At 63.5% G+C, this 27,348-nt stretch overlaps 1 protein-coding gene across 5 annotated transcripts in view; it reads right to left on the minus strand.

Moving 5' to 3' along the window:
• CAD (carbamoyl-phosphate synthetase 2, aspartate transcarbamylase, and dihydroorotase) overlaps positions 1-17,247 on the minus strand; it is an 83,299-nt gene extending 66,052 nt beyond the window's left edge. For 4 of the 5 annotated variants that reach the window (XM_084622774.1, XM_084622773.1, XM_084622775.1 and 1 more), the window contains exons 1-22: positions 17,080-17,247; positions 15,593-15,732; positions 14,629-14,758; positions 14,103-14,245; positions 12,302-12,443; positions 11,880-12,051; positions 11,145-11,330; positions 10,801-10,913; positions 10,033-10,175; positions 7,120-7,251; positions 6,679-6,912; positions 5,948-6,169; positions 5,433-5,621; positions 4,892-5,016; positions 4,234-4,367; positions 3,912-4,024; positions 3,471-3,721; positions 2,552-2,798; positions 2,358-2,456; positions 1,747-1,971; positions 1,291-1,473; positions 445-663 (exon numbers count right to left, since the gene is read on the minus strand). In XM_084622774.1, coding sequence (XP_084478900.1) covers positions 445-663; positions 1,291-1,473; positions 1,747-1,971; positions 2,358-2,456; positions 2,552-2,798; positions 3,471-3,721; positions 3,912-4,024; positions 4,234-4,367; positions 4,892-5,016; positions 5,433-5,621; positions 5,948-6,169; positions 6,679-6,912; positions 7,120-7,251; positions 10,033-10,175; positions 10,801-10,913; positions 11,145-11,330; positions 11,880-12,051; positions 12,302-12,443; positions 14,103-14,245; positions 14,629-14,758; positions 15,593-15,732; positions 17,080-17,161 — 3,624 coding nt within the window. In that variant the 5' untranslated portion in view covers positions 17,162-17,247. The remainder of the gene's footprint in view (positions 1-444; positions 664-1,290; positions 1,474-1,746; positions 1,972-2,357; positions 2,457-2,551; positions 2,799-3,470; positions 3,722-3,911; positions 4,025-4,233; positions 4,368-4,891; positions 5,017-5,432; positions 5,622-5,947; positions 6,170-6,678; positions 6,913-7,119; positions 7,252-10,032; positions 10,176-10,800; positions 10,914-11,144; positions 11,331-11,879; positions 12,052-12,301; positions 12,444-14,102; positions 14,246-14,628; positions 14,759-15,592; positions 15,733-17,079) is intronic. The other variant, XM_084622777.1, reaches the window with a different exon arrangement.
• Positions 17,248-27,348: the final 10,101 nt, after the last annotated feature.

Below are 27,348 nucleotides of genomic sequence, written 5' to 3' on the forward strand. Positions count from 1 at the left end.
GCCAGGCTGGGTCAGAGCAAAGGTCCCTCTAGCCCACTCCCCTGTCTTCCCAGTGGCCAGTGCAGTTACCCCAAAGGGAACGAACTGAGCAGGGAATCAGCAAGTGAGATATATGGAGCACCAGGGCTCTGCCCCTGGCTCGCTTTGCCCTTCCCAGGGCACTAAGCACCCAGAGAGGCAGGGGCAGGGCCAGGCCCCCATAAACCCCAGCACGCTGCTCCCGCTCTCCCACCGCGTCCAGGGCCCAGCCCCCATGGGCCTGCCCCAGGCAACTCTGGCCTGGATGTGACGCGGGCCTGGCTGCAGGAGACGCTGCAGAGCCCAACGCTATCAGCCGGGGAAGGGGTGCAGCCCCCCACAATGACCCCATGACCCAGGGCATTGAGGCTGACTGCTCCCCGGGTCCCTGCTGCCCGCCGGCTTGCCCCCACCCCCTGGCAGTACCTTGGCGATGAGCTGCAGGTTGAAGGGCCCCGTGACCTGCAGCTCCTGCCCGATGGCGTGCACAATGGCCTGGATCCGCTCCAGGGTCTTGGGCGTGATGTCCTGGGGCGGCGTGACCAGCGTGGCGTCCCCCGAGTGCACGCCTGCGTTCTCAACGTGCTCCGAGATGGCAATGGCCACCACCGTGCCGTCACAGGCCACGGCGTCCACGTCGATCTCCTGGAGGGGGGGGATGACCGGACCCCTGAGTGCCCTCAGCCCCCACTGCACCAGAGTGCACCTGCCCCAGCCTGCTCTCCCTGCCGGTACTGCCCTCCTCACTCCAACCCCCCCGTGCACAGACTGCACCGCAGTGCGCCCCCCAGCCAGTACCACCCCACCACCCCCTACTGCACAGGCCACACCAGAGTGTGCCCCAACCCAGCCCCCCCCAGCCCCCTCCCTGCCGGTGCCACCCCCACACCCCAGTGCCCCCCAGCGCCCCTCCCTGCCGGTACCACCCCCACACCCCGGTGCCCCCCAGCACCACCTCACCCACCCAGCCCCCCACTGCAAACCTGAGTGGTCCCCACCTGCCAGGCAGCGCCTGACCCCCACCCCTCCAGGCTCTAGCCAGTCCCCGCAGCACAAAGAGCCAGACAGGCACCCTGCCCGGGCTGGAGCCAGAGCCCAGCAGCTCCGGAGGGGACAGTCGGGCGTCCCCCTCAGCGTGACCTGGGACTGGGCCCCGGGGGAGCGGAGGGGGGTGTGCCGGCCCCACACCCCAGGGTGAAGCTCTGCCAGCGGCTGCCCAGGAGGCGGCCCCTTGCGGCCGACCCCCCCCACGGAGCCGGGGCCCACACCGACCTTGGCCTCCTGGATGAACTTGGAAATGACGACGGGCTGCTCCTTGGACACGGCCACAGCGCTGCACAGAAACTTCTCCAGGTCGCCGTCGGAGTAGGCCACGTTCATGGCGGCCCCGCTCAGCACGTAGGAGGGGCGCACCACGCACGGATAGCCCACCTTGCAGCAGAACTGCTGGGCCGACTGCGGGCAGAGAGACAGGCTGGGCAACCCCTCCGCCGCCCCATGGCGCACGTGGGGCCGGGGCCCGGGCAACCCCTCCGCCGCCCCACAGCATGCTCGGGGCAAGTAACCCCACCCTGCCCCATGGCACGTGCAGAGGGCACTGGGCAGCCCCTTCCCCGTTCGCCCCTCAACACACACACACAGCCCCCGCCCTGCCCCACAGCGCACACGGGGAGGAGGCCCTGCAGCCCGGCCCACAACACACCCCGGGAGGGTGACGGCCCCACTCACCTCCATGTCGGAGAGCTCCTTCCAGAGGGGCTGGCTGATGCCGATGGTGTCCAGCAGACGGGAGAACTTGAACCGGTTCTCGGCCGAGTCGATGGCCTCGGGGGAGGTCCCCAGGACATGGCACTGTTGCCGGTGCAGGGCCATGGCAATGTTGTTGGGCAGCTGCCCCCCCATGGACAGGATCACGCCCTCGGGGCTCTCCAGCTCGTAGATATCCATCACCACCTGCCGGGGCCAGGGGCCGTGCAGCCAGCGGGCGGGGAGCCGAGGCAGGCCTCCTGGCTGCACGGCCCTCTCCCGGCTCGCCAACCCCCCCCGGCTGCACGGGCCCACCAACAGCATAGGCCCCTCCCGGCTGCCCCCCTGCCCCCAAAGGCACCAGCCCCAGATGACACAGGCACCCGGCCAGACAGGCCCCTCCCAGCAGCACGGGGCCCCCCACTGCATGGCAGTCCGGCCAGCAAAGGCAGCAGGGCTTCATGGGGCGCCCCCCCAACCATCTGGGCCCCCCCGTCTCCTTGACCACACAGGCCCCTCTGACCCAGGCCCCCAGCCTCCGCCCAGGCCCGAGGACCCCAGCACGCACTCGGCCTGGCCCCGGCTGTGCTCACCTCGAAGGAGATCTCGTCGAAGTAGAGGCGGTCGCACATGTCGTAGTCGGTGCTCACGGTCTCCGGGTTGTAGTTCACCATGATGGTCTTGAAGCCCATCTGCAAGAGAGGGGAGCCCTGAGCCGGCGAGGCCAGGATGGGGGCAGGGGACCAGGGTGCGAGGAGCCCAGGGCCAGCCCGCCCTGCCCCCTGACCTTGCGCAGCTCCTGGATGCAGCCCACGGCGCACCAGTCGAACTCCACGCTGCTGCCGATGCGGTAGACGCCGGAGCCGATCACCATGACGTGGGGCTCGCGGAAGGCCAGGTCGTGCTCCGTCCCGTTGTACGTCAGGTACAGGTAGTTGGTCTGCGCCGGCCACTCTGCCGCCACCGTGTCGATCTGCTTCACCACGGGCAGGATCTTCAGGTCGTGCCGCATCTTCCTCACGGCCAGCTCCGTGCTGCAGGGAGGGCAGGGCTGAGAGCAGGCAGAGACAGCCCCGAGAGACCACGACCCCGGCACGCATGTCCGGGGCAGCAGCTCTCTTGTTTCTGAACGCCAGACGTTGCAGCAGGAGCCCCGCCCCACCCCCCATGGCCCCCCCACGCCCCTCCAGCCCTCGCCCCCCCGCTCACTCCACTCTAGGGCCCTCCACGCCCATGCTCCTCCAGGCCCCGGCCCCCCCCTCACACCCCTCCCCCCCACTGCTCTCTCCCTTCCCCCCTTCCACTCTCCACCTCCATCCCCTGCCCCCCCCAGTGGGCTCCCTCTGCTGCTGGCCTGGGACAGGGGCTGCAGCCTGAGGCAGAGCCTGGTGCCTAACCACAAGATGTGGGTCGGAGGCAGCCCTGGCCGAGCAGGGACTGGCGCCGGTTGATGACCCAGCACCACCGCCCCCACTGGGCGGTTTGGTGTCCGGTCAGTACACCAGAGCAGATACCGAACAGGTCCCCTTTCGACCGGACACCTGGCACCCAGCGGATCCTGCCAAGCAGGCCACAGCGCATCCTGGGAGCTGTCGGCTGCCATCAGCTTGTGCCCACTCAGAGAAGCAGCTGCTGGAGGTCGCCACCATGCCCTGCCCCCTCCCTCAGTGCCAGGCTGACTCCCGCTGCCCTGCCCCAGGCATTACCTGAGCACGGCCAAGGCCACCTGCTTGTCGGAGAAGCCCAGCTGCTTGGCTTTCTTGAGCACGTCGGGGGGCATGGGGCTCTGCCCCTCGCGGTAGGACTCCAGCCGCACCGCGTGGTCCGTGATGTTCTTCATCTTGTGCAGGAACCAGCGGTCGATCTTGGTCAGCTCGTAGAGCCGCTCAATGGGGTAGCCGGCTCGCAGGGCGGCCGCCAGCACGAAGATCCGTTTGTCAGTGGGCGTCTCCAGCTCCTGCCGGGAGGGAGCAGCTTCGTCAGGATCCAAGACCCCAGCCCTGATGGGGGGCCCAGCCTGGGACCCCAGGGCACTCAGGACAGCACGGGGAGCCGCTCAGGCAGCATCAGCTGGAGACATGCCTCCTGCCCCCAGAGCTCATGGGAGCGCCCCACGCCCCAGAGCCCCCCCCAGCGCCCCCACTCACCACGTCAGAGGCTGGCTTCACGGTGTGGTCAAAGCCGACGCAGTTCTCATCCACCATGCGCAGCGCCTTCTGGAAGGCCTCCTCGAAGTTCCGCCCGATGGCCATGACCTCCCCTGCGGGAGGAGAGGGGACAGAGTGAGCGGCCAGGGCCCGGCCTCTGCGAGGGGGCAATCCTCAGCAAGCCGCCCCCCGGCGGGAAGGGAGGGAAGCCCCCAAGGCACCGCCCGAGCCGGAAAGGCCGCGGGGAAGGCGCCTTGGGTCGGGGTGGGGTCCCAGGAGGCCCTGGCGTCTCTGGGTCCACGGGGCCTGCTGTGCCACGCACCCACGCTCTTCATGGAGCTGCCGATCTTGGTGCTGACACGCAGGAACTTGCTGAGGTCCCAGCGCGGGATCTTCACCACGCAGTAATCCAGGCTGGGCTCAAAGTTGGCCGTGGTGGAATTGGTGACAGAGTTCCTGTGGGGTTGGGGACAGAGCAGGTTCAGCAGCCAGCCCCCACCAGCGGGCACCCCAGGGGCCAGACACCCAGGATGGGGCAAACCCCCGGGGGGAAAAGGGAGATGGAGACCTCGCTGTGGGAGGGGCAGGGCAACTGAGCCCGGGGACCCAGGATGACTCTCCGGGAGACGGGTCCAGCAGGGGTAGCCCAACGGCTGGTACCATCTGAAGCTGAACTGGTCAAAGCCCCAGGAGAGGAAACTTACCAAGCCCGGGGCTTTGGGGGTGGTCACGGTCTGGAAGGGGCAGTGACTGCCTGAGGCGTGTCCCCCGCTGCCTGGTTGACCCTCCCAGCACCCCCTGAGGAGGCCTGGACCCAGGGCCTGGCTACAGTGGCTCACGGCCCGGCTGCTGCTCTGCTCGCAAGCCAGGAGAGCAGCGCCCACCCCGCAGGCCGGGAGCCTTCTGGAGTCTGCACCACGCCCTGCCAGGGGATGTCACGCTCAGCAGCTGGCCCACAGGCCCCACCCCAAAGCCATTACCTGAGGACGGGCAGGGGGATGCCCAGAGCCAGTTTGGCTGCCACATAGGCCAGTGGGTAGCCGGTCGCCTTGCTGGCCAAGGCAGAGCTCCGCGAGAGCCGGGCGTTTACCTCAATGATGTAATACTGCGGGCGAAGAGAAGGGCATGAGAAGCTGCTACAGCTGGCCAGACCCCGGCTCCTCCAGCTGCCCTCCGTCTGCGGTGCCGGGCAGGGGCACAGAGCAGGGGCACTGGAATGGGGGGAGGGTCAGGGGGCTATGCCCTCCCACTTTTTACCGGCAAGGAGCAGTGATGGGGGAGGAGCGGAGAGGAGCAAGGAGAGGGCAGGGCCTCAGGGGAAGGGGTCCCGGGGGCAGGGCCTCAGTTCAGGCACCAATGGCCCCCACTTTTAGGAAGTTTCGGCCGCTCCTGGCACAGAGCCGGGCCAAGGATGCTGGGGCGCTCTGCCAGAGCGGGGCGGTCCACAGGCAGCTGGCTGGGGCTGTCCCAGAATGCCGTGCCCCAGGCCGTGCATGCTGGGGCCTGCTGGCCAGCTCTCACCTGCTCCGACTCGGGGTTCAGCGCGTACTGGATGTTGCACTCGCCCACGATGCCCAGGTGCTGGACCACCTTGATGGCCGTGTGGCGCAGCATATTGTACTCTCGGTCGTTCAGCGTCTGGCTGGGAGCCACCACGATGGACTCGCCCGTGTGAATGCCCAGCGGGTCCAGGTTCTCCATGTTACAGACCTGCCGGAGGGAGCGTTTCACCCCACTGCCCCTTGCTGCGGGGAGGCTGCCCACCCGCCCCAGCCTGGCGTAGACTGGGCCAGAGCCGCAGGGCCCCAGCCCCAGGCTGGTCTCCAAGGGCCGCTGGCCGCGAGCAGCCCAGTGCACTCTGGGGCCTTTGCCTTCCTCTGACGCCCACAGCCCCAGCACACTGGGCATGGGGGGCACTGCAAGGGGCAGGGCGGCTCCCCAGCCCAGGGGCGTCTGTAACCCTGAGCTCCCCGCTGGGCGCATTAGGGACGCGCCAACTCCCTCCCCACCGCAGCGCCCCCTGCCCCCCTCCTTACGGTGATGCAGTTGTTGTAGGCGTCGCGCACCACCTCGTACTCGATCTCCTTCCAGCCCTTCAGGGACTTGTCCACCAGCACCTGGGAGGTGTGCGCGAAGGCCTGGCTCACCAGCGCCGTCAGCTCCTCCTTGCTGTTGGCAAAGCCGGAGCCCAGGCCCCCGAGGGCGTAGGCCGAGCGCACCAGCACCGGGTAGCCCAGCCTCGAGGCCGCGGCCTGAGCCTGCCAGGACCACAACCAAGGAGTCAGGGGGGCCGACTAGGGCTCGGGCCGGGCCACACAGGGCAGCAGCAGGGCCAGGGCTGCACTGTGGGGGAGCAAGGGGCACTGGGGATGGGGGAACAGTGAGGGTGGGGGCTGTGCTGCGGGGGGGGGGGAAAAGAGGTGCTCGGGGAGGATGGGGGAGCAGAGGGTGTCAGGGTTGTGCTATGGGGGGGACAGGGAAGCCAGTGGCAGTGGGGGGTCTTGGGGACGGTGGGGGGGGATGGGGGAGCCAATGGCGGGGAGGGGGGCAGGGGGGCCGTGAGTCTGCTCAGCTGGACTCGCTAGGCAGAGCTCACAGGGTGAGGCAGGAGCCCAGGGGCTCAGAGTCATTGGGGAGCTAGCCCCAAAGGGACAGGGGGACCCCCTGGGGGCTAGCTCACTGGAGGGTTCCTCCGAGGGACTGTCTGAAAGCTGGAGCACAGCAGGGATCCCCAACAACCGCCCCTCCGGGGAGGGACCCCCCATACCTGCTCCAGGGAGGAGGCTGCCTCACTGGGTGCCACGTGCTCGTTGATCTCCTCCATCTTCTCCACAAAGACCTTGCGATCCTCCGTCATCTCGATGGAGGCCATGGGCGTGCCCAGCACCTGCACCCGGTACCGGGCCAGTACCCCGCCCTGGGTCAGTGCCACCCCACAGTTCAGTGCTGTCTGGCCCCCGAAGGTCAGCAGGATGCCGTCCGGCCGCTCGTTCTTTATCACCTGGGTGCAAGGGAGGGGCTGTGATTGGGGGCCCGGCCCAGAGCCAGCATCCCTCCCAGCCCCCTGACCTCAGGGCAGCTCCTCATGGGCGGTGTGCCAAATGGTTTTCGGGAAGCCGCGGACTCCTGGCCACACCCTGCACCCCACAGGGCGGCTCCCATCAGCCCCAGGCCAGTGCACAAGTCTCCCCACGAGGCTGGGGCTCACCTGCGTGACGTACTCCGGCGTGATGGGCAGGAAGTACACCTTGTCGGCCAGCCCCTTGGAGGTCTGCACCGTGGCGATGTTGGGGTTGATCAGCACCGTCTGGATGTTCTCCTCCTTCAGCGCTTTGATGGCCTGGCCAGGGGGGAGGAGAGCACCGTGACAGCCCATAGTATTCCGCCCCCCGTAACCCTTCACCCCATCACACCAACGCTCCTGCCGCCACATCCCTCCGCCACCCTCTGCCCCTTTGCCCAACCTTCTGCCCCATATCCCTCCGCCACCCTCTGTCCCTTCGCACCACCCTTCCTGTCCCATAACCCTCCGACACCCTCTGCCCCAACCCTCCCGCCCCATATCGGTCCGCCACTCTCTGCCGCAACACCATGTGTCTCTGCCCTCCTGCCCCAACCCACATCCCTCTGCCCCTTCCCCCAACTTTCCGCCCCGTATCCCTCCATCACCCTCTACCCCTTCCACCAACTTTCCGCCCTGTATCCCTCTGCCCCTTCCCCCCAACCCTCCATCCCGTATCTCTCCGCCACCCGCCCCAACCCTCCGCCCATATCCCTCTGCCCCTTCACCCCAACCCTACTGCCCTAGTATCCCTCCACCACCCTCTGCCCCTTCACCCCAACCCTACTGCCCTAGTATCCCTCCACCACTCTCTGCCCCTTCACCCCAACCCTACTGCCCTAGTATCCCTCCACCACCCTCTGCCCCTTCACCCCAACCCTACTGCCCTAGTATCCCTCCACCACCCTCTTCCCCTTCGCCCCAATCCTTCTGTTCCAATATCCTTCCGCCACCTTCTGCCCCTTTGCACCTATCCCCTCTCCCCCCTTTGCACTAACTCCGTGACACACTGTACCTCAAAATAACCCCCTCTAATCCCCATGGTTCACCACTTGTATACGATTGTGTGTGTTGCACAAATCATGCCTCACGAGGCATGATTTGAGAAGACCTGATCTGTTGAGAGTCACTGTCCTGCTAATACGTGGGTATCAGCATCATCTATGAAGTTGTGAAATCCGCTCTGTTACTGACCCGTGTTGTGAGTCTGGGGAAGGGACGCTGACTAGCCCCTGACAAACAAAGGGACTGAACGCAGGTGTTGAGAAACTGAACTGCTTAATCAGGTTTCAGAGTAGCAGCCGTGTTAGTCTGCATCCGCAAAAAGAACAGGAGGACTTGTGGCACCTTAGAGACTAACATTTATTTGAGCATGAGCATTAGATGCATCCGATGAAGTGAGCTGTAGCTCACGAAAGCTTATGCTCAAATCTGTTAGTCTCTAAGGTGCCACGAGTCCTCCTGTTCTTTTTGCTTAACCAGAGAGCCACCAGCAGGGGATCTGGAAACAAGAAATTGACTATTCCCCTGAAGGACACTTGGCAGCTCACGCAGGCCACAGCACTGCCTGGCCCTATGACCCAGCGGAGACTTTTCCAGGACAAAGCGTCAGAGTAGAAATGGGGGAATCTCTGCCCAGGCCATGTGACCCCGGAAAGGCAAAGAGCTAATGCTGAACGGGGTGGGAGGGGTCCCGGGCCAAAAGGAGACATCGCAGCGTACGGTGAAGCAGCTTGTTCTGCTCTTCCAATGACTCGCCTTGGCAAAGCGTGAGAACTAGATCGCAGCTCTGGCTTCTATTCTTGTTGTAACCACTTCCGACCTTCTAGGCCCTGTGACGAAGTGGGCCTGTTCTTAATGTTTCCTCCAAATATTGTGGGGGTGCCTCAGTTTCCCCTATGCAGTTCTTAAGTATCTAGGGGGTGGGGTAAGGGTGTATGATCATTGCAGAGCCCTAGAGGGCAGGTGTGTGCAGGGGTCTGGACACAGAGAATGGCCAACACCCTGTTTCCTGGCAACTGATGGCCTGGGCCCTTCCCCCCTTGCAAGGTGAAAGCTGAAGGGTTGGAGAACAAAGGAATCAGGTGATCACCTGGCCCGGGAAAGGAACAAAGCCCAGAGGAGGAGGGGCTGGAGGGGGTTTTTCAGTTTGGGGCCTGGCTGGGACATGGAGTGAAGTGCAGACGTGGTTGTCTGGCTCACTGCCCCCCAAAATGGACCCAGCTGAGGGGTCCCGTTCTCTGCACCTGCAAGCTCTGTTTTAGACCATGTTCCTGTCATCTAATAAAGCTTCTGTTTTACTGGCTGGCTGAGAGTCACGTCTGTCTGCGAAGTTGGGGTGCAGGACCCTCTGGCTTCCCCAGGAGCCCCGCCTGAGCGGACTCGCTGGGGGAAGTGCACGGTGTGAAGAGGAGATGCTGAATGCTCCGAGGTCAGACCCAGGAAGGTGGAAGCTGTGTGAGCTGTGTGTCCTGCAGACAGGCTGCTCACAGAAAGGCAACTGCCCCAGAGTCCTGCCTGGCTTCATGGGGAGCAGTTCCAGAGCATCGCCCAGGGACTCCGTATACTGCTCATAATCACTTCCCCGCTATCGGGCCCCAGTTAATACGCTTGGTTCAACGTTTGATCAAAAACAGCGTGAGCAGGGGAATATCCATTGCTCTGGGACAGACTAATTAATGCGCCCGCATTGAGCAGTGGAGACGCACATTTCTGGGGTGCAAGGCTGGAGGGGTTTATGGGCGTCTCCCCGTATACTGGTCATGAGCGGCACTTCACTGGGGAGCCTCTCCATGCAGATGGCTCGAGAGCAAAGCCTGGAGGGACTGCTGGTCACTAGGAGAGCAGCAGTAGAACCGGCATGGGCTAGAGGGCTAGGGGGACACAGCAGTTCCAGTCTAGTTTGTACTCTGGGGGTGTCACAGCACCCCCGCCCCCTTTGCACTAACCCCTCTGCTCTCATATCCCTCTGCCACCCCACTGTGTCCCTGCACCATCTCTCCGTGCCTGGGGCCCAAGCAAGGCCATGACCCAGGGGCTGGGAGCAGCCAGGGGACTCACCTGCGAGCCCGAGTAGTCAAACTCCCCGGCCTGCCCAATGGAGAGGCCCCCCGAGCCCAGGATAAGCACCTTGCGGGGCCGGGCTGTGTCCCCGTCCGCTGGGGGCTCCTTGTAGGCCAGCCACTCCCGCAGTCTCTCACGCACTGGGGAGAAAAGCCAGGCCCGGCTGCCGTTAGCCTGGCCAGTGGATCAGGCGCATCCTCAGCATGGCCAAGGCTCGGGCCACACTCCCACTGTGGACACCCAGCTTGGGCAGCACCCAGCCTCCCTCCAGGCCCCTCGCGCTGGGCTCTCCCCCCTGCTAGCATCACCACACCCCCTGATGGTGCCACCCAGCGGGGAAGATGGGGCAGACACGCCGCAGCCTGAGACTAGTGCTTCTGATGAGGCGGAGAGGCCAGGAACCGCCATGGAGCTGGGTCTGGCTCCCCGGGGCAAGCAGCCCAGGGGGGCATCTGGTGCCTTTGCCCATGGCATCACGAGGGGCTCAGAAAGACATTCCCTAGAGGTGCCCACGTGGCTCTAGTCACTTCCAGAGGCCCCTCATCTGGAGCCTGCTCTTGCCTCAGAGGGTGGCATGGCATAGCAACACCCATGGGGGCAGCACCCTCCCCGCACTGCTCCGACACGAACCACCCGAGACTGGCTGGGCCGCAAAGCCTGGGGGAGTCTCCTCCCAGGGCACAGCCCATGGGCCAGCACCCAGCTCAGAGCACCAAGGGCACTGACCAGCCACAGCCGCCCCCCAGAGCCAGGCCAAGCTCCCACCTGTTCTGGAGTTCTGGCTGCCCGTGCTCAGGTCCTGCACAGTCTCCAGGAAGACATCAAAGAGGCCCACGAGGTCTGTGGGGCCAGCCCGGTGCTCTGGGTGAAACTGAACGCTGCAAGGGAGTAAGAGTACCAGCCCGGGTCAGACATGCACCGCCCCATCCCCCCACCCCCCTGGGCCAGACATGCACTGCCCTGCCCTTGATAAAACCCTGCCACGCGGCACCCCAAGCCATGCCACAACCAGCCCCCTCTGTTCTCTGACATCGCTGGGGGGGCCCCCAGGCACAGCTGGGCCTGACACCTTCCCCTGGGGCACCCAGGGTCCCCCCCGGCACTCCCACCTGAAGAAGGGCTGGGTGTCATGCACCAGGCCCTCGTTGGAGTGGTCGTTGGCGTTGGTGAAGAGCGCGGCCCAGCCCGGGGGCAGGCTGCCCGGCTCCACCGCGAAGCCATGGTTCTGTGAGGTGATGAAGCAGCGCCGGGAGTCCTCGTGGATGCAGGGCTGGTTGTGGCCTCGGTTCCCATACCTGGGGGCGGGAGGGGAGGGGTCAGCGAGGGCCCAGGCCCCACCATGGGCTGTGGAGACACGGCCCCTGCCCTAGGGAGCTCACGACTAGCTGGCGACAGCCCCCTGCCCTCAGGAATGGGCAGCTCGCCCGAGGCTCCGCCCAGGGAGCAAGGGGCGCGATGGAGCCTCCCCCCGCCGAGTGACCCCACGGGCTGGGTACAGTGTCCGGGGCAGACCGGAGACGGCGCTCCGTGCCAGAGTCTGGTGCTGCGACAGCTCTCCCCCGGGATGCCCTATTCCTACATCCGGGGCACGGGCAGAGCTGTTACACAAAAACAGACCCCTGCGGAAGCCCACGGGAGACCCCCCCCCCCCACCATCCGACACCCTTCCGTTCACAGGGACTCGCTGTGCGGGCCTTGGCCCAGCTCTGCCTCCGTGTACGGCAGCTCTGCCAAGCCCACCTTGCTCCAGCAGCCCCAGCTGGCACGAGCAGGGGAGCTCCACGCCGGGCGCGCTGTGGGGCGGGGGCAGGGCTGCCTGCGGGGCCCAACCCCCACACACTCACTTCATCTTGTAGGTCTTGGCGCCGATGGCCAGCGCGAGCAGCTGGTGCCCCAGGCAGATCCCGAAGACGGGCTTGGGCTGGGGCTCGCCCAGCAGCCGGCGCAGGCTGGCGATGGTCTTCTGGCACGAGAGTGGGTCCCCAGGCCCATTGCTGATGAACAGCCCGTCAAACTCTGCAGGGACAGGACGGGTCAGCAGCAGGGCAGCACCCATGGTCCCCCGCAGCCTCCCTGATATCCCAACTCCCGCATTCCCCCACAGCGCCCCAGCCCCCGCCTGCCCCTGCCTCAGCAGCTCCCTGCCCCTTCAGCACTAGGGACCCCACCCTCAGCCATCCCCAGCACCCCACGCATGCCGGGCACGCCGCCCTGGCGCCCCGCACTGGGCACGCCGCTCTCAGCTGCTCCCACTGGTGCCCCTCACCTGCGCTGTCCAAGGGGTGGTCCCAGGGCACCACGGTCACAGCCGCCCCCCGCTGGCACAGACATCGGATCTGGTTGTACTTCAGGCCACAATCCACAGCTGTGATCCTGACCGAGCCGCCAGGGTTGAACACTCTGGGCTCCTGCGGGGAGATGGGACAAAGGAGGCCATTGGCAGGCCAGCCAAGAGCCCCACAGCAACCACTGCCCGCGCACTCCATGCCCCACCCCAGAGCGGAGGGGAGAAGGGGATGGGGTGAGGGGAGGAGCCCAGTGTCACAGATCCACAGGACAGATACTACGCCCCAGCTTGGGAACAGTCTCTTAGGGGACCCCCTCAATGGGCCAGAGCCCCCAGGGTCCCACTCTTCCTGAGGGTCGGCCACGCGGCCTCCCTGGCTCCAGCCCCCGGGAGCTGAGCCCGCGTGACCCAGACGCCTGGGAGAGACCTGCCCACTCCTCAGGGACACCCAGCCAGGACTTGGAATGACACCACCGGGCACTTTGCAAACCAAGCAGGGTTTATTCGCCGCCCGGAAGCAGCATCAGCAGGTCTCAGCTTAGTCTGGAGAAACCAAGGTTAAAACCGGTCCATTCTGGTCCAGCCAGAGCCACCCGCCAGCCAAACGGGAGGGACTCTGCTTGGGGCCCCCCCTCTCTCCCTCGGACACCTGCTTCAGTGCCCACTTCCTCTGGCATCCCCCTCTTCAGTCCCTGCCTGGCCTGGTCTGCACTAGGAACGTCCCTGGGCGGAGCGGCGTCTCTCGGGGCGTGGAAAACCCAGAGACGCAGCTCTGCCGACCCAGCCGCCCGCGCAGACAGCGAAAGGCTTCTCCCTCCCAGCCAGCACTGGGTTTGCAATGGTGCCCATGGCACCGTGGTGCCCGGGCCAGACTCAGAAGGGCCCTGGCCCCCAGACCGGGGCCCTGGCCCACACTGAAACCCCGCCCCCGCTCAGCCTCTTCCGTGGCCCCGCCCACCCCACTGCTCTCCACCACCAACCCCCCACCCCCACAAGCAGCAGGCAGGGCCTCGGGGCGCAGCACGGCGGGGCAGAGGGAGGGGACCGAGACCCACACGAGGTCAATCCGGCCCTGCTCCTGCCTGTCGGGCAGTGGCTTGGCCAGACCGAGGGGAAAGCACCACCCCGTGTGAAGCACAGACACTCCCTCAGCCCTTCCTTCTCTCCGGGGGAGGGGGCTTTACTCAGGCGCCCGCTGGGGGGGGGGCAGGGGGAGGGACCTTCCTCCAGGGCCATGCGTGTCCAGGTCACCGGGGCTTTCCAGCGTCTCCTACGGCGGGTTCCCCGCAGCCACGGGGTCACTCGCAGCACGTGCCAGCGGACCCCATTCACCACGGCCCCCCCAGCTTGTTGCGGGGGGGAGGGTGTTACCGGGTGTTGGACGAAGCCCCCCGCCCCTGGCGTCCTGCGTGGCCCCAGGAGCCAACATGACGCACCCCGCAGGGGAACGGAGGGCACGTCTGTACCAGCGCAGCCATCGAGGGGTGGGGGGCTTCGTCCAACTCCCAGTAACACCCTCCCCCCCGCAACAAGCGCCATACCTCGGCCCACGGCCAGCCCCAGCACAGGCCAGCCCTGGGCGAGGCCGGCAGGCGTTACAGAAAACCGCCACATCGGCACCCCCGGCGGGGGGAAGTCCTTGGCTCCTACACTGGACACCCCACGCCCCCCCCAAGGCTAGGCTCAGCCCTGCCCCCATCCATCGCCTTCCCCCGGCCAGCCCAGTGCCCCAAGACCCAGCCCCATGCAGGGAGGGGCGATGGGGCGGGCCCAGCTGTACCTTCAATGACACCTCCTGCACCAGGTGCCGCTTGTTGGGGTCCTCGAAGGGCAGGCTCCTCTCTTGGCCCCCATCCAGCACCAGCCTGCCCAGCAGCGTCCCCTTCTCCCGGATCCTCTTCGTCAGAGCCCTGGTGTCCACCCCTGGCAGGGATCCCAGCGTGAGTGCCAGAGCCCTCCCCAGCCCCTCCCCCAGCCCCCCAGCCGGGAGCCCCTCCCCCAGCCCCTGCCCCCGCTCTCCCCAGCCCCTCCCCCCAGCCCCTGCCCCCACTCCCCAGCCGGGAGCCCCTCCCCCCAGCCCCTGCCCCCACTCCCCAGCCGGGAGCCCCTCCTCCCACCACCCCCTCCCCCAGCCTGGCCCCTCCTCCAGCCAGGAGCCCCTGCCTCCTGTCCCCAACCCCCCCCCTCCTCCAACCTAGAGCCCCTGCCCCCTCACCATCCACCCCAAAGCTCCCATCTCACCCCCTTCCCAGCCCCCAGCCCGCCCACCCGCTCAGCCCCAGCCCTCGCCCCCTCCTGCTCCCCACCTTCCAGCCCGGGAATGTTCTGCTCCTTCAGCCACTGGTCCAGCGAGCACGCGGCACTCCAGTGGCTGGGGATCTGCGAGCACTCGCCCACGATCAGCGCCGACACGTGGATCTTGCTGGACTCGAACCACTGCGGGCGCAGAGAGGGGTGAGCTAGGTGGGAGCCAGGGCGAGCTCTGCGGGACCCCAGCGAATGCCCGAGCATGCAGGGGGCTGCCCCCACCCCAGGCAAGGGCTGCCGTTACCGAGTACTCCCTGTCACCCACAGGCCCCACTCCCACCTCACAGGGGGCCGCCAGCTGGGGTGAGTGCCCCGGGGAGGGAGAACACCGGGTCACGGGGGGGCTCCCACCCACCTGCCCCTGCATGCTGGCCATGGCAGCCTCTGGGAACCCCTCCCCACGCCTGGCACACTACAGAGATGCAGGCTGGCCCTAGCCCCCTGCCAGAGGGCGCTCTGGATGCGGGGCTGCCCCAGGCCCATGTTCTGTCTTGGTGGCCCCATGGGAGACGGGCAGGGCCCTGCTGTCGCAGAGCTGCAAGGCAGACAGCCATGGGCGGGGACTTGGGCTGCCCAGGCCCTTCCCCTGGGGCCCCAGCCTCTCCTTAGCAGCAGGCTGCTCTGGGCCCCGGCACAGCATGGGCACAGGGCGCCCACAAGCCCCACCCGCCAGGCTCAGTTGCTACAGCACCTACCCCCCCGCAAGACGCTAGCCACCCGCCTGTCCCGGGAGAGTCCGGGGCCTCGCCAGCCCCCAGCCCCACCGCTCAGCGCAGGGGAAGTCGGCTGTGCCGGCTGCCACGGGGCCCCAGTGGGATTCAGGACTGCTCTGCCCTATGGCTGTGGGCATGGCTGCTGCCCGGCCCTCAGCAACTTCCACCCACCCCGCAGCTTCATCCAGGCACCTGCAGCAGCCCCCAGGTGCCAACCGTCCCCGCGCCCCACCCCTGGCCCGGCGCTCACCCGGCTGAGGCCGCACTGGTCGGGCTCATCCTGCGGGACGCCGTAGTTCCCAATCAGAGGGTAGGTCAGCACCAGGATCTGGGATTTGTAGGAGGGGTCTGTCAAGGCCTCGAGGTAACCCACCATGCCGGTCTGGAAGACTGCAGCCCAGGGGAGGAAGGAGAAACTGCACTCAGCACAGCACGGCTCTGCCAGGGTGGGCAGGGCCCGGAGCACGGCACCGCACCCCCCCCGGCCCTATTGGCACAGCACGGCTCTGCCAGGGTGGGCAGGGCCCCGGAGCACGGCACCGTACCCCCCTCCGGCCGTATTGGCACAGCACGGCTCTGCCAGGGTGGGCAGGGCCCCGGAGCACGGCACCGTACCCCCCTCCGGCCGTATTGGCACAGCACGGCTCTGCCAGGGTGGGCAGGGCCCCGGAGCACGGCACCGCACACCCCCCCGGCCGTATTGGCACAGCACGGCTCTGCCAGGGTGGGCAGGGCCCCGGAGCACGGCACCGTACCCCCCCCGGCCGTATTGGCACAGCACGGCTCTGCCAGGGTGGGCAGGGCCCCGGAGCACGGCACCGTACCCCCCCCCGGCCGTATTGGCACAGCACGGCTCTGCCAGGGTGGGCAGGGCCCCGGAGCACGGCACCGTACCCCCCCCGGCCGTATTGGCACAGCACGGCTCTGCAAGGGTGGGCAGGGCCCCGGAGCACAGCACCGTACCCCCCCCCGGCCGTATTGGCACAGCACGGCTCTGCCAGGGTGGGCACAGCAAACGAAGCGTCCCCAGCGACTGGAGCATGCTGCCAAAGGCTGCAGCCTAGCACCAGGAACCCCCTCCCCTGGGCTCTAGAGCTGCCCCCTCCGCTGGGCACCCTGCCCCAGGCACGGGGCACCCCCCGCACCCGGCCTGGGGAGAGGAGAGACCCTGCGCCGCTGGGGCACACTGCAGTGCTGGGGGGAGCAGTGCGGGGCTGGGCACAGGATCGAATGGAGCCTTTCCGACCCCCCGGGCTCCGCCGGGGCCTGCCCCCCATTCCCGCCTGCCCCCCACCAGCTCGGCCAGGGCCTGCCCCCCATTCCCGCCTGCCCCCCACCGGGCCTGCCCCCCATTCCCGCCTGCCCCCCACCGGGCCTGCCCCCCATTCCCGCCTGCCCCCCACCGGGCCTGCCCCCCATTCCCGCCTGCCCCCCACCGGGCCTGCCCCCCATTTCCTTCCCCCCACCCGGCTCTGACCCCCCCCGGGCTCCGCCAGGGCCTGCCCCCCATTCCCGCATCCCCCCACCGGGCCTGCCCCCCATTCCCGCCTGCCCCCCATTCCCGCATCCCCCCACCGGGCCTGCCCCCCATTCCCGCATCCCCCCACCGGCTCGGCCAGGGCCTGCCCCCCATTTCCTTCCCCCCACCCGGCTCTGACCCCCCCCGGGCTCCGCCAGGGCCTGCCCCCCATTCCCGCATCCCCCCGGGGTCCGCCAGGCCGCCCCCGCCCCACTCACCCACTTCCCCGGCGGCGGAGCGCGCAGCCCCGAAGGGGCGGCCCCGCAGAACGGCCCCGTCCTGCAGCACCAGGCAGCCCATGGCGGGGCCGGGCACGTGGGCGCGGGGCGGGGAGGCTGCGGCGGCTGCGGGGACGCGTGCGGGGACTACGCCGGCCTGCGCGGGAGGGGCCGGATGCGGACTGGGCGAGCCCGCCCCGAGCGAGCCCCGCCCCCGACTCCGAGCCCCCGAGCCCGCCCCGAGCGAGCCCCGCCCCCGACTCCGAGCTCCCGAGCCCGCCCCGAGCGAGCCCCGCCCCGGCTCCGAGCCCGCCCCGAGCGAGCCCCGCCCCCGACTCCGAGCCCCCGAGCCCGCCCCGAGCGAGCCCCGCCCCGGCTCCGAGCTCCCGAGCCCGCCCCGAGCGAGCCCCGCCCCGGCTCCGAGCTCCCGAGCCCGCCCCGAGCGAGCCCCGCCCCGGCTCCGAGCTCCCGAGCCCGCCCCGAGCGAGCCCCGCCCCGCCTCCGAGCTCCCGAGCCCGCCCCGAGCGAGCCCCGCCCCGAGCGAGCCCCGCCCCGGCTCCGAGCCCCCGAGCCCGCCCCGAGCGAGCCCCGCCCCCGACTCCGAGCCCCCGAGCCCGCCCCGAGCGAGCCCCGCCCCGGCTCCGAGCTCCCGAGCCCGCCCCGAGCGAGCCCCGCCCCGGCTCCGAGCTCCCGAGCCCGCCCCGAGCGAGCCCCGCCCCGCCTCCGAGCTCCCGAGCCCGCCCCGAGCGAGCCCCGCCCCGCCTCCGAGCTCCCGAGCCCGCCCCGAGCGAGCCCCGCCCCGGCTCCGAGCCCCCGAGCCCGCCCCGAGCGAGCCCCGCCCCCGACTCCGAGCCCCCGAGCCCGCCCCGAGCGAGCCCCGCCCCGGCTCCGAGCTCCCGAGCCCGCCCCGAGCGAGCCCCGCCCCGGCTCCGAGCTCCCGAGCCCGCCCCGAGCGAGCCCCGCCCCGGCTCCGAGCTCCCGAGCCCGCCCCGAGCGAGCCCCGCCCCCGACTCCGAGCCCCCGAGCCCGCCCCGAGCGAGCCCCGCCCCGGCTCCGAGCCCCCGAGCCCGCCCCGAGCGAGCCCCGCCCCGCCTCCGAGCTCCCGAGCCCGCCCCGAGCGAGCCCCGCCCCGGCTCCGAGCTCCCGAGCCCGCCCCGAGCGAGCCCCGCCCCCGACTCCGAGCCCCCGAGCCCGCCCCGAGCGAGCCCCGCCCCGGCTCCGAGCCCCCGAGCCCGCCCCGAGCGAGCCCCGCCCCGCCTCCGAGCTCCCGAGCCCGCCCCGAGCGAGCCCCGCCCCGGCTCCGAGCCCCCGAGCCCGCCCCGAGCGAGCCCCGCCCCCGACTCCGAGCCCCCGAGCCCGCCCCGAGCGAGCCCCGCCCCGGCTCCGAGCTCCCGAGCCCGCCCCGAGCGAGCCCCGCCCCGGCTCCGAGCCCCCGAGCCCGCCCCGAGCGAGCCCCGCCCCGCCTCCGAGCTCCCGAGCCCGCCCCGAGCGAGCCCCGCCCCGGCTCCGAGCTCCCGAGCCCGCCCCGAGCGAGCCCCGCCCCCGACTCCGAGCCCCCGAGCCCGCCCCGAGCGAGCCCCGCCCCGGCTCCGAGCCCCCGAGCCCGCCCCGAGCGAGCCCCGCCCCGCCTCCGAGCTCCCGAGCCCGCCCCGAGCGAGCCCCGCCCCGGCTCCGAGCCCCCGAGCCCGCCCCGAGCGAGCCCCGCCCCCGACTCCGAGCCCCCGAGCCCGCCCCGAGCGAGCCCCGCCCCGGCTCCGAGCTCCCGAGCCCGCCCCGAGCGAGCCCCGCCCCGGCTCCGAGCTCCCGAGCCCGCCCCGAGCGAGCCCCGCCCCGCCTCCGAGCTCCCGAGCCCGCCCCGAGCGAGCCCCGCCCCGCCTCCGAGCTCCCGAGCCCGCCCCGAGCGAGCCCCGCCCCCGACTCCGAGCTCCCGAGCCCGCCCCGAGCGAGCCCCGCCCCCGACTCCGAGCCTCCGAGCCCGCCCCGAGCGAGCCCCGCCCCGGCTCCGAGCCCCCGAGCCCGCCCCGAGCGAGCCCCGCCCCCGACTCCGAGCCTCCGAGCCCGCCCCGAGCGAGCCCCGCCCCGGCTCCGAGCCCCCGAGCCCGCCCCGAGCGAGCCCCGCCCCGCCCCCGACTCCGAGCCCGCCCCGAGCGAGCCCCGCCCCCGACTCCGAGCCCGCCCCGAGCGAGCCCCGCCCCGGCTCCGAGCTCGCCTTGCCGGGCACGGCGGGAGTTCCCAGGGCCCGCGGGCGAGGCCACGTTGCTTTGCCGGAGCCCAGTGGTGCCGGGGGAGCCTTGTTGGCTCTGCCCTCCCCCAACTCTCTGCTCAGACCAGACACCCCTGCCCGCCCCTCCTCCGAGGGCCCACCCGCCATGCCCCCATCGCTCGCCCTCCCCCCCCACTGACTGGCTTAGTTTCACCCGGCTGGCTCAGCTGGGGGTGCAGGCTCGGGGGTGGGGCCAGAAGTGAGGGGTTCAGGGTGCGGGAGGGGGCTCCAGGCTGGGGCTGAGGGTTGGGGTGCGGAGGGGGGTGAGGGCTCTGGTGCGGGGCTGTGGGTGAGGGATTTGGGGTGCGGGAGGGGGCTCCAGGCTGGGGCTGAGGGTTGGGGTGCGGAGGGGGGTGAGGGCTCTGGTGCGGGGCTGTGGGTGAGGGATTTGGGGTGCGGGAGGAGGCTCCAGGCTGGGGCTGAGGGTTGGGGTGCGGAGGGGGGTGAGGGCTCTGGTGCGGGGCTGTGGGTGAGGGATTTGGGGTGCAGGAGGGGGCTCCAGGCTGGGGCTGAGGGTTGGGGTGCGGAGGGGGGTGAGGGCTCTGGTGCGGGGCTGTGGGTGAGGGATTTGGGGTGCGGGAGGGGGCTCCAGGCTGAGGGTTGGGGTGCGGAGGGGGGTGAGGGCTCTGGTGCGGGGCTGTGGGTGAGGGATTTGGGGTGCGGGAGGGGGCTCCAGGCTGGGGCTGAGGGGTTCGGAGTGCGGGAGGGGGCTCCAGGCTGGGCAGTGGGCATCCCCTGGCAGGCCCGTCGGGGCCAGTGCATTACAGCGTCTCCCAGAGGCTCTCAGCACCCTAGGGCTGGACGGGCCCTGCAGGGGCATCTGCTCCTGTCCCCCGCAGCGAGGCAGGACCACGGACTGTCTGGGCAGCCCTGACGGGGGGGTGTCCAGCCGGCTCTGGGGAACCTCCAGTGGGGACGGGGGCTCCACGGCCTCCCTGGGCAATCCGTCCCACTGTGTCACCCCCCGGGCAGGACGCTTTTCTGGGGTCCAACCGAAACCGCCCTGGCTGCAATTGAACCCATGGCCTTTGATCCTGTCCTCAGTGGTTAAGGAGAACAATTTATCCTCCTCCTCTTCAAAGTGTAACCACACACCTCCTGGCATGGTGCTGGGGCACCCAGAGCACTAGAGAGTAATGAGTCTGCCACAGCTTTTAGCTCATGCAGTAGAGCAGAGGTGGGCAAACTACGGCCCACAGGCCACATCCAGCCCTCAGGACCATCCTGCCCAGCCCTTGAGCTCCTGGCCGGGGAGGCTACCCCGGCCCCTCCCCTGCAGCTACATCGCTGCATGGGCAGTGCGGCTGGCTCTGGGCGGCAGGACCGCGAGCTCCTGCTGCTCTCAGCTGCATGGTAAGGGGGCGGGTGTTGGATAGGGGCAAGGGGTCCTGGGGGGCAGTTGGGTGGGGCAGAGGTTCTGGGGAGGGGGTGGTTGGATAGGGGGTGGAGTCCGGGGGGGTGGTTAGGGGTGGGAGGTCCTGGGAGGGGGTGGTCAGGGGACAAGGAGGGAGGGGTGGTTAGGGGTGGGGGGTCCCGGGAGGGGGTGGTCAGGGGACAAGGAGCGGGGGGGTGGATGGGTCAGGGGTTCTGAGGGGGGCAGTCAGGGTGTGGGAAGTGGGAGGGGGTAGATAGGGGCAGGGGCCAGGCTGTTTGGGGAGGCGCAGCATTCTCTGCCCGGCCCTCCATATAGTTTCGCACCCCGATGTGGCCCTCGGGCCAAAAAGTTTGCCCACCCCTGCTGTAGAGGCTCATGCATTTAGCTGCAGAAGTCCTAGGTTCAATCCCACCCACTGGCATCTGTTGGCATTACAAAAACTTCTTACACACTTTAAATCTGTTACCATGCCACCCTCCGTCATCTCCAGATGAAACAAACCCAATGTTTTCAATCTTCCCCCAGAGGTCATGGGTTTGAGACCTTTAATGGGTTTTGTTGCTCTTCTCTGGACTTTCTCCAACTTCTCCAGATCTTTTCTGTAATGTGCCCACAACTGGACACAATACTCCAGCCTTATCAGCATGGAGAAGCGGGGAAGAATTACTTCCCAGGTTTCGCTTACAACACTCCTGCTAACAATCCCAGAACAGCGTTTGCTTTTTTCGCAACAGTATTGCATTGTAGACTCATACTTCGTTTGGGAGCCACTCTAAGCCTTCGATTCTCTGCTGCAGTGCCCCTTCCTAGGCCGTCCTGCCCCATTTTTTGGCTGTACATGCTATTTTTTTCCCCAGGTCATTTATGGTAAAGATTTTATTGTGCACATCGAAACACCACCCATCTACCACGAGAAAGAAAACCAATACAATTACATTGAGGATGGGAGAGCATGCAGAGGGACTGCTGCAAGAAGCCAGCTTTCTCTTTCTTCCCTTGACCAAATGCTGGGGGGAAATGCAAACACAGCCCCCCACCACAAATGATGCAGTCCAGTTCTGCTCTGTCTTATACCAAAAGCAGGGGCCAGAATGCCTACCAGCTACGAGGTGAGACAGCATTTTTGGACAGGCCATCTTCCAACTTGCATGGTGAGAGCCAAAGGGAGTGGTCCAAGAGGCTGCAAAAGCAGAAAGTGCAATAATAATGGGTGATTTCAACTATCCTCATAATGACTGAGTAAATGTTATCTCAGGGCGTGTCGCAGAGAGAACATTTCTAGACCCCATAAAGGCCTGTTTCTTGGAGCAGCCTGTCCTGCAACCCCTAAGGGACGAGGCAATTCTTGATTTAGTCCTAAGTAGAGCACAGGATCTGGACCAAAAAGTGACTATAACTGAACTACAAGGTAAAAGCAACCACAATGTAATTAAATTTAACCTCCTTGTATTGCAAATAATACAAAAACTCCAGTATGGTAACACTTCACTTGGAAAAGGGGAACAATACAAAACTTAGGAAGGGTACAGGGAGTCTGGCGGCACCTTAAAGACTAACAGATTTATTTGGGCACCAGCTTTCGTGGGTAAAAAACGTTTTTTACCCATGAAAGCTTGTGCCCAAATAAATCTGTTAGTCTTTAAGGTGCCACCGGACTCCCTGTGGTTTTTGAGGATACAGACTAACGCAGCTGCCCCCTGATACTTAGGAAGGCTGTTAGAAGTAAAAAGGCACTGTTCACAAGGGTTGCTTGCCGGCAAGCAGCTTGGGGACTATTTACAAACGCCGTAGTAACAGCTCAGACTAAACGTGTACCCCAAATCAGCAAAGACAATGAGAGGACCAGAAGAATGTGACCATGGCTTAACAGATGGGTAGTAGAGGCCACTAGAAGCAAAAAAAGAGCATCCTTTCAAGTCTGGAAGTCAAATCCTAGTGAGGCTAATAAGAGGGAAAGCAAACTCTGACAGGTAAGTTTGAAAGTATAGTATGGCAGGCCATGAAGGAACTTGCTAAAGACAAAAAACTAACAGTAAGGTTTTTTTTAAGTACAGGCAGTGGGGCCACTAGATGACGAAGGTGTTAGAGGAGCACTCAAGGACGACAAGGCCATTACAGGGAAGTGAAATTAATTCTTTGCAGCAGTCTTCACTGCAGAGGATGTGGGGGAGATTCCCCACATCAGAGCTGTTCTTTCTGGGTGACACATCTGAAGTACAGCCCCACACATGTGTCAGTAGAAGAGATTATAGAACAAATTACTAAATTAGACACTAATTTAGTTACAAGGACCAGATGGGATTCACCTCAGAATTTGGCAGGAACTCAAATCTGAAATTGTAGGGCTACTAGCTGTGGTGTGTAACCAAACACTGAAACTCACATCTGTCCCAGATGACTGGGAAGGTAGCTAATGTAACGCCAGTTTGAAAAAGAGGTGATCTTGACAATTACAGGCGGGTAAATCTAACTTCAGTTTAAGGCAGATTGGGAGAAATTATATTAAAGAACAGAATTATCAGGCACACAGATTAACACGATTTGCTGGGGAAGAGTCAACACAGCTTTTGTAAAGGGGAATTGTGCCCCAGCAACCTAGTAAAAATTTTTGTGGGTGTCAGCAAAAATGGAAACAAGGACCCTCAGCAAAGACTTTTAAGGCAACTAAATAGAATCATAGAAGATCAGTGTTGGAAGGGACCTCAGGAGGTCATCTAGTCCAACCCCCTGCTCAACGCAGGACCAACCCCCAACTAAATCAGCCCAGCCAGGGCTTTGTCAAGCCTGACCTTAAAAACCTCTAAGGAAGGAGATTCCACCACCTCCCTAGGTAACGCATTCCAGTGCTTCACCAACCTCCTAGTGAAATAGTGTTTCCTAATATACAACTGATGTTATTGACATAAACTGTAACCGTATACAGCATTGTTGCAGCCACTGTTATATATTTGCAGCAAATATTGTACAAAAGTTGTCATGTGAGGTGTCTATGACAAGGTGATGGTTTGCTGGTTAGGATTATGCCATCTGTATGTGTATATCTTTTTTGTATGTGAAGTTATGAATATGGGCTATGTATTTGTATCTCAAATGTATTTGATTCCAAGGAGCCTCAGTGAAGCATTTGGTCAGCTTCTTGAGAAAGGACTGTTCTCAGTAAGCGCCCAAACAAGAAACACTTAACTGACAATGGACTTTGGGAGATGCCAATCCACATCTGAGCTTTCCTGGGAACCTTCAAACTAACATGTAAACAATAGCGTTGGCCTGCAAACTGAGTCATGCATGGACATGTGACTTGCCCATGTGAATCCAAGCTCCATCTTGCTGCTGTGATTTTCCACAGTAAGAACAAAGGGGTCCTTCCACATGGCAGAGAATATAAAAGACCCTGGAATCCCCTCCATTTTGTCTTCAATCCTGTTTCTTACCTCTGGAGGGACTTGGCTACCCTGAAGCTTTGAACCAAGGACTGAATGACCCCTCCCAGCTGGGGATGTTCTCCAGAGACTTGATTTGAACCTGCCATTTATTCCATCACTGCTGCAAGCCTGAACCAAGAACTTTGCCATTGCTGTGTGTCATTGATTCCATTTCACCAACTCTAGCTCTCGTCTCTATCTTTTCCCTTTTATGAATAAACCTTTAGATTTTAGATTCTAAAGGATTGGCAACAGTGTGATTTGTGGGTAAGATTTGTATATTGACCTGGGTCTGGGGCTTGGTCCTTTGGGATCGAGAGAACCTTTTTTCTTTTACTGGGTGTGACAAAGTGGGGGATTTTCTTGTTTTTTCCTTGTTTTCCAATGGTTTGCATGCAGAGGGGGTGACACTCAGTTTCCCTGGTTGTTACAGGTTTAACGAGGTGATGGGAGAGGAAGTTTGTTGGGACACAGGACTGGCGAGGGAACTTGGGACCCCAGCCAATGGCCTGGAGAATGGAGACCCCAGTGACTGGTGACCTGGCGACCAGGAGGCCCAGCTCAGGAGTCCCAGCCGGTTCTGGCCAGCGGGAGGACAATGGGCTGCAAAGAGGGGACCCCGGTGACCTGACCAGCCGGTTCCAGCCAGAGGACAGAAGAGGGGAGAGGAGGCCCAGGCAACCCTGTTTACCTGGAGAGAAGACAATGGACAATAATGGTGGGGGGATTTCAATTATCCCCATATGGACATGTCACCTCAGGATGAAATACAGAGACAAAATTTCTTAATACTTTCAATGAGTGCTTCTTGGAGCACCTGGTACAGGAACCCACAAGGGGAGAGGCAACTCTCAATCTAGTCCTGAGTGGAGCGCAGGATCTGGTCCAAGAGGTAACTAGAACAGGACCGCTTGGAAATAGTGACCATAATATAATAACATTTAACATTCCTGTGGTGGGAAGAACACCACAACAGCCCAACACTGTGGCCTTTAATTTCAGAAAGGGGAACTATGCAAAAACGAGGAGGTTAGTTACACAGAAATTAAAAGGTTCAGTGACTAGAGTGAAATCCCTGCAAGCTGCATGGACACTTTTCAAGGACACCATAATAGAGGCCTCAACTTAAATGTATACCCCAAATTAAAAAACACAGTAAAAGAACTAAAAAAGAGCCACCGTGGCTTAACAACCATGTAAAAGAAGCAGGTTTCAGAGTAGCAGCCGTGTTAGTCTGTATTCGGAAAAAGAAAAGGAGGACTTGTGGCACCTTAGAGACTAACCAATTTATTTGAGCATGAGCTTTCGTGAGCTACAGCTCACATCCGATGAAGTGAGCTGTAGCTCACGAAAGCTTATGCTCAAATAAATTGGTTAGTCTCTAAGGTGCCACAAGTACGCCTTTTTTTTTTGTAAAAGAAGCAGTGAGAGATAAAAAGGCATCTTTTAAAAAGTGGAAGTCAGATCCTAGTGAGGTAAATAGAAGGGAGCATAAACACTGACAATTAAGTGTAAAAACATAACAAGAAAAGCCAAAAAGGAGTTTGAAGAACAGCTAGCCAAAAACTCAACAGGTAATAACAAAATGTTTTTCAAGTACATCAGAAGCAGGAAGCCTGCTAAACAACCAGGGGGGCCCCTGGACAATCGAGATACAAAAGGAGCACTTAAAGAAGATAAAGTCATTGCAGAGAAACTAAATGAATTCTTTGCTTCAGTCTTCACGGCTGAGGATGTGAGGGAGATTCCAAAACCTGAGCCGTCTTTTGTAGGTGACAAATCTGAGGAATTGTCACAGACTGATGTGTCACTGGAGGAGTTTTTGGAATGAATTGAGAAACTGAACAGTAACAAGTCACCGGGCCCAGACGGCATCACCCAAGAGCTCTGAAAGAACTCGAATGTGAAATTGCGGAACTATTAACGATGGTTTGTAACCTGTCCTTTACATCAGCTTCTGCACCCAGTGACTGGGAGATAGCGAATGTAAGGCTAATATTTAAGAAGGGCTCGACAGGAGATCCCAGCAATTACAGACTGGTAAGTCTAACGTCAGTACCGGGCAAATTAGTTGAGACAATAGTAAAGGACAAAATTGTCAGAGACACAGAAGAACATAAATTGCTGTGCAAAAGTCAACATGGTTTCTGTAAAGGGAGATCATGTCTTACTGATCTATTCAAGCTCTTTGAGGGGGTCAACCAACATGTGGCCAAGGGGGATCCAGTGGACATAGTGTTCTTAGATTCCAGAAAGCCTTTGACAAGGTCCCTCACCAAAGGCTCTTATGTAAATTAAGTTGTCATGGGATAAGAGGGAAGATCCTTTCATGGATTGAGAACTGGTTAAAAGACAGGGAACAAAGGGTAGGAATAAATGGTAAATTTTCAGAATGGAGAGAGGTAAATAGCGGTGTCCCCCAGGGTCAGTAGTAGGACCAATCATCTTCCACTTATTCATAAATGATCTGGAGAAAGGGGTAAACAGTGAGGTGGCAAAGTTTGCAGATGATACTAAACTGCTCAAGATAGTTAAGACCAAAGCAGACTGTGAAGAACATCAAAAAGATCTCACAAAACTAAGTGATTGGGCAACAAAATGGCAAATGAAATTTAATGTGGATAAATGTAAAGTAATGCACATTGGAAAAAATAACCCCAACTATACATACAATATGATGGGGGGCTAATTTAGCTACAACTAATCAGGAGAAAGATCTTGGAGTCATCGTGGATAGTTCTCTGAAGTCGTCCATGCAGTGGGCAGCGGCAGTCAAAAAAGCAAACGGGATGTTAGGAATCATTAAAAAAGGGATAGAGAATAAGACAGAGAATATCATATTGCCTCTATATAAATCCATGGTACGCTCACATCTTGAATACTGCGTACAGATGTGATCCCCTCATCTCAAAAAAGATAGACTGGCATTAGAAAAGGTTCAGAAAAGGGCAACTAAAATGATTAGGGGTTTGGAACGGTTCCCATACGAGGAGAGATTAAAGAGGTTAGGACTTTTCAGCTTGGAAAAGAGGAGACTAAGGGAGGATAGGATTGAGGTCTATAAAGTCATGAGTGGTGTGGAGAAAGTGAATAAGGAAAAGTTATTTGCTTGTTCCCATAATATAAGAACGAGGGGCCACCAAACGAAATTAATGGGTAGCAGGTTTAAAACAAATAAAAGGACCTTCTTCTTCGCTCAGCGCACAGTC

The sequence above is a fragment of the Lepidochelys olivacea genome (assembly GCF_965140295.1).
Source record: "Lepidochelys olivacea isolate rLepOli2 genome assembly, chromosome: 3".
In the NCBI taxonomy this organism is placed as follows: domain Eukaryota; kingdom Metazoa; phylum Chordata; order Testudines; family Cheloniidae; genus Lepidochelys; species Lepidochelys olivacea.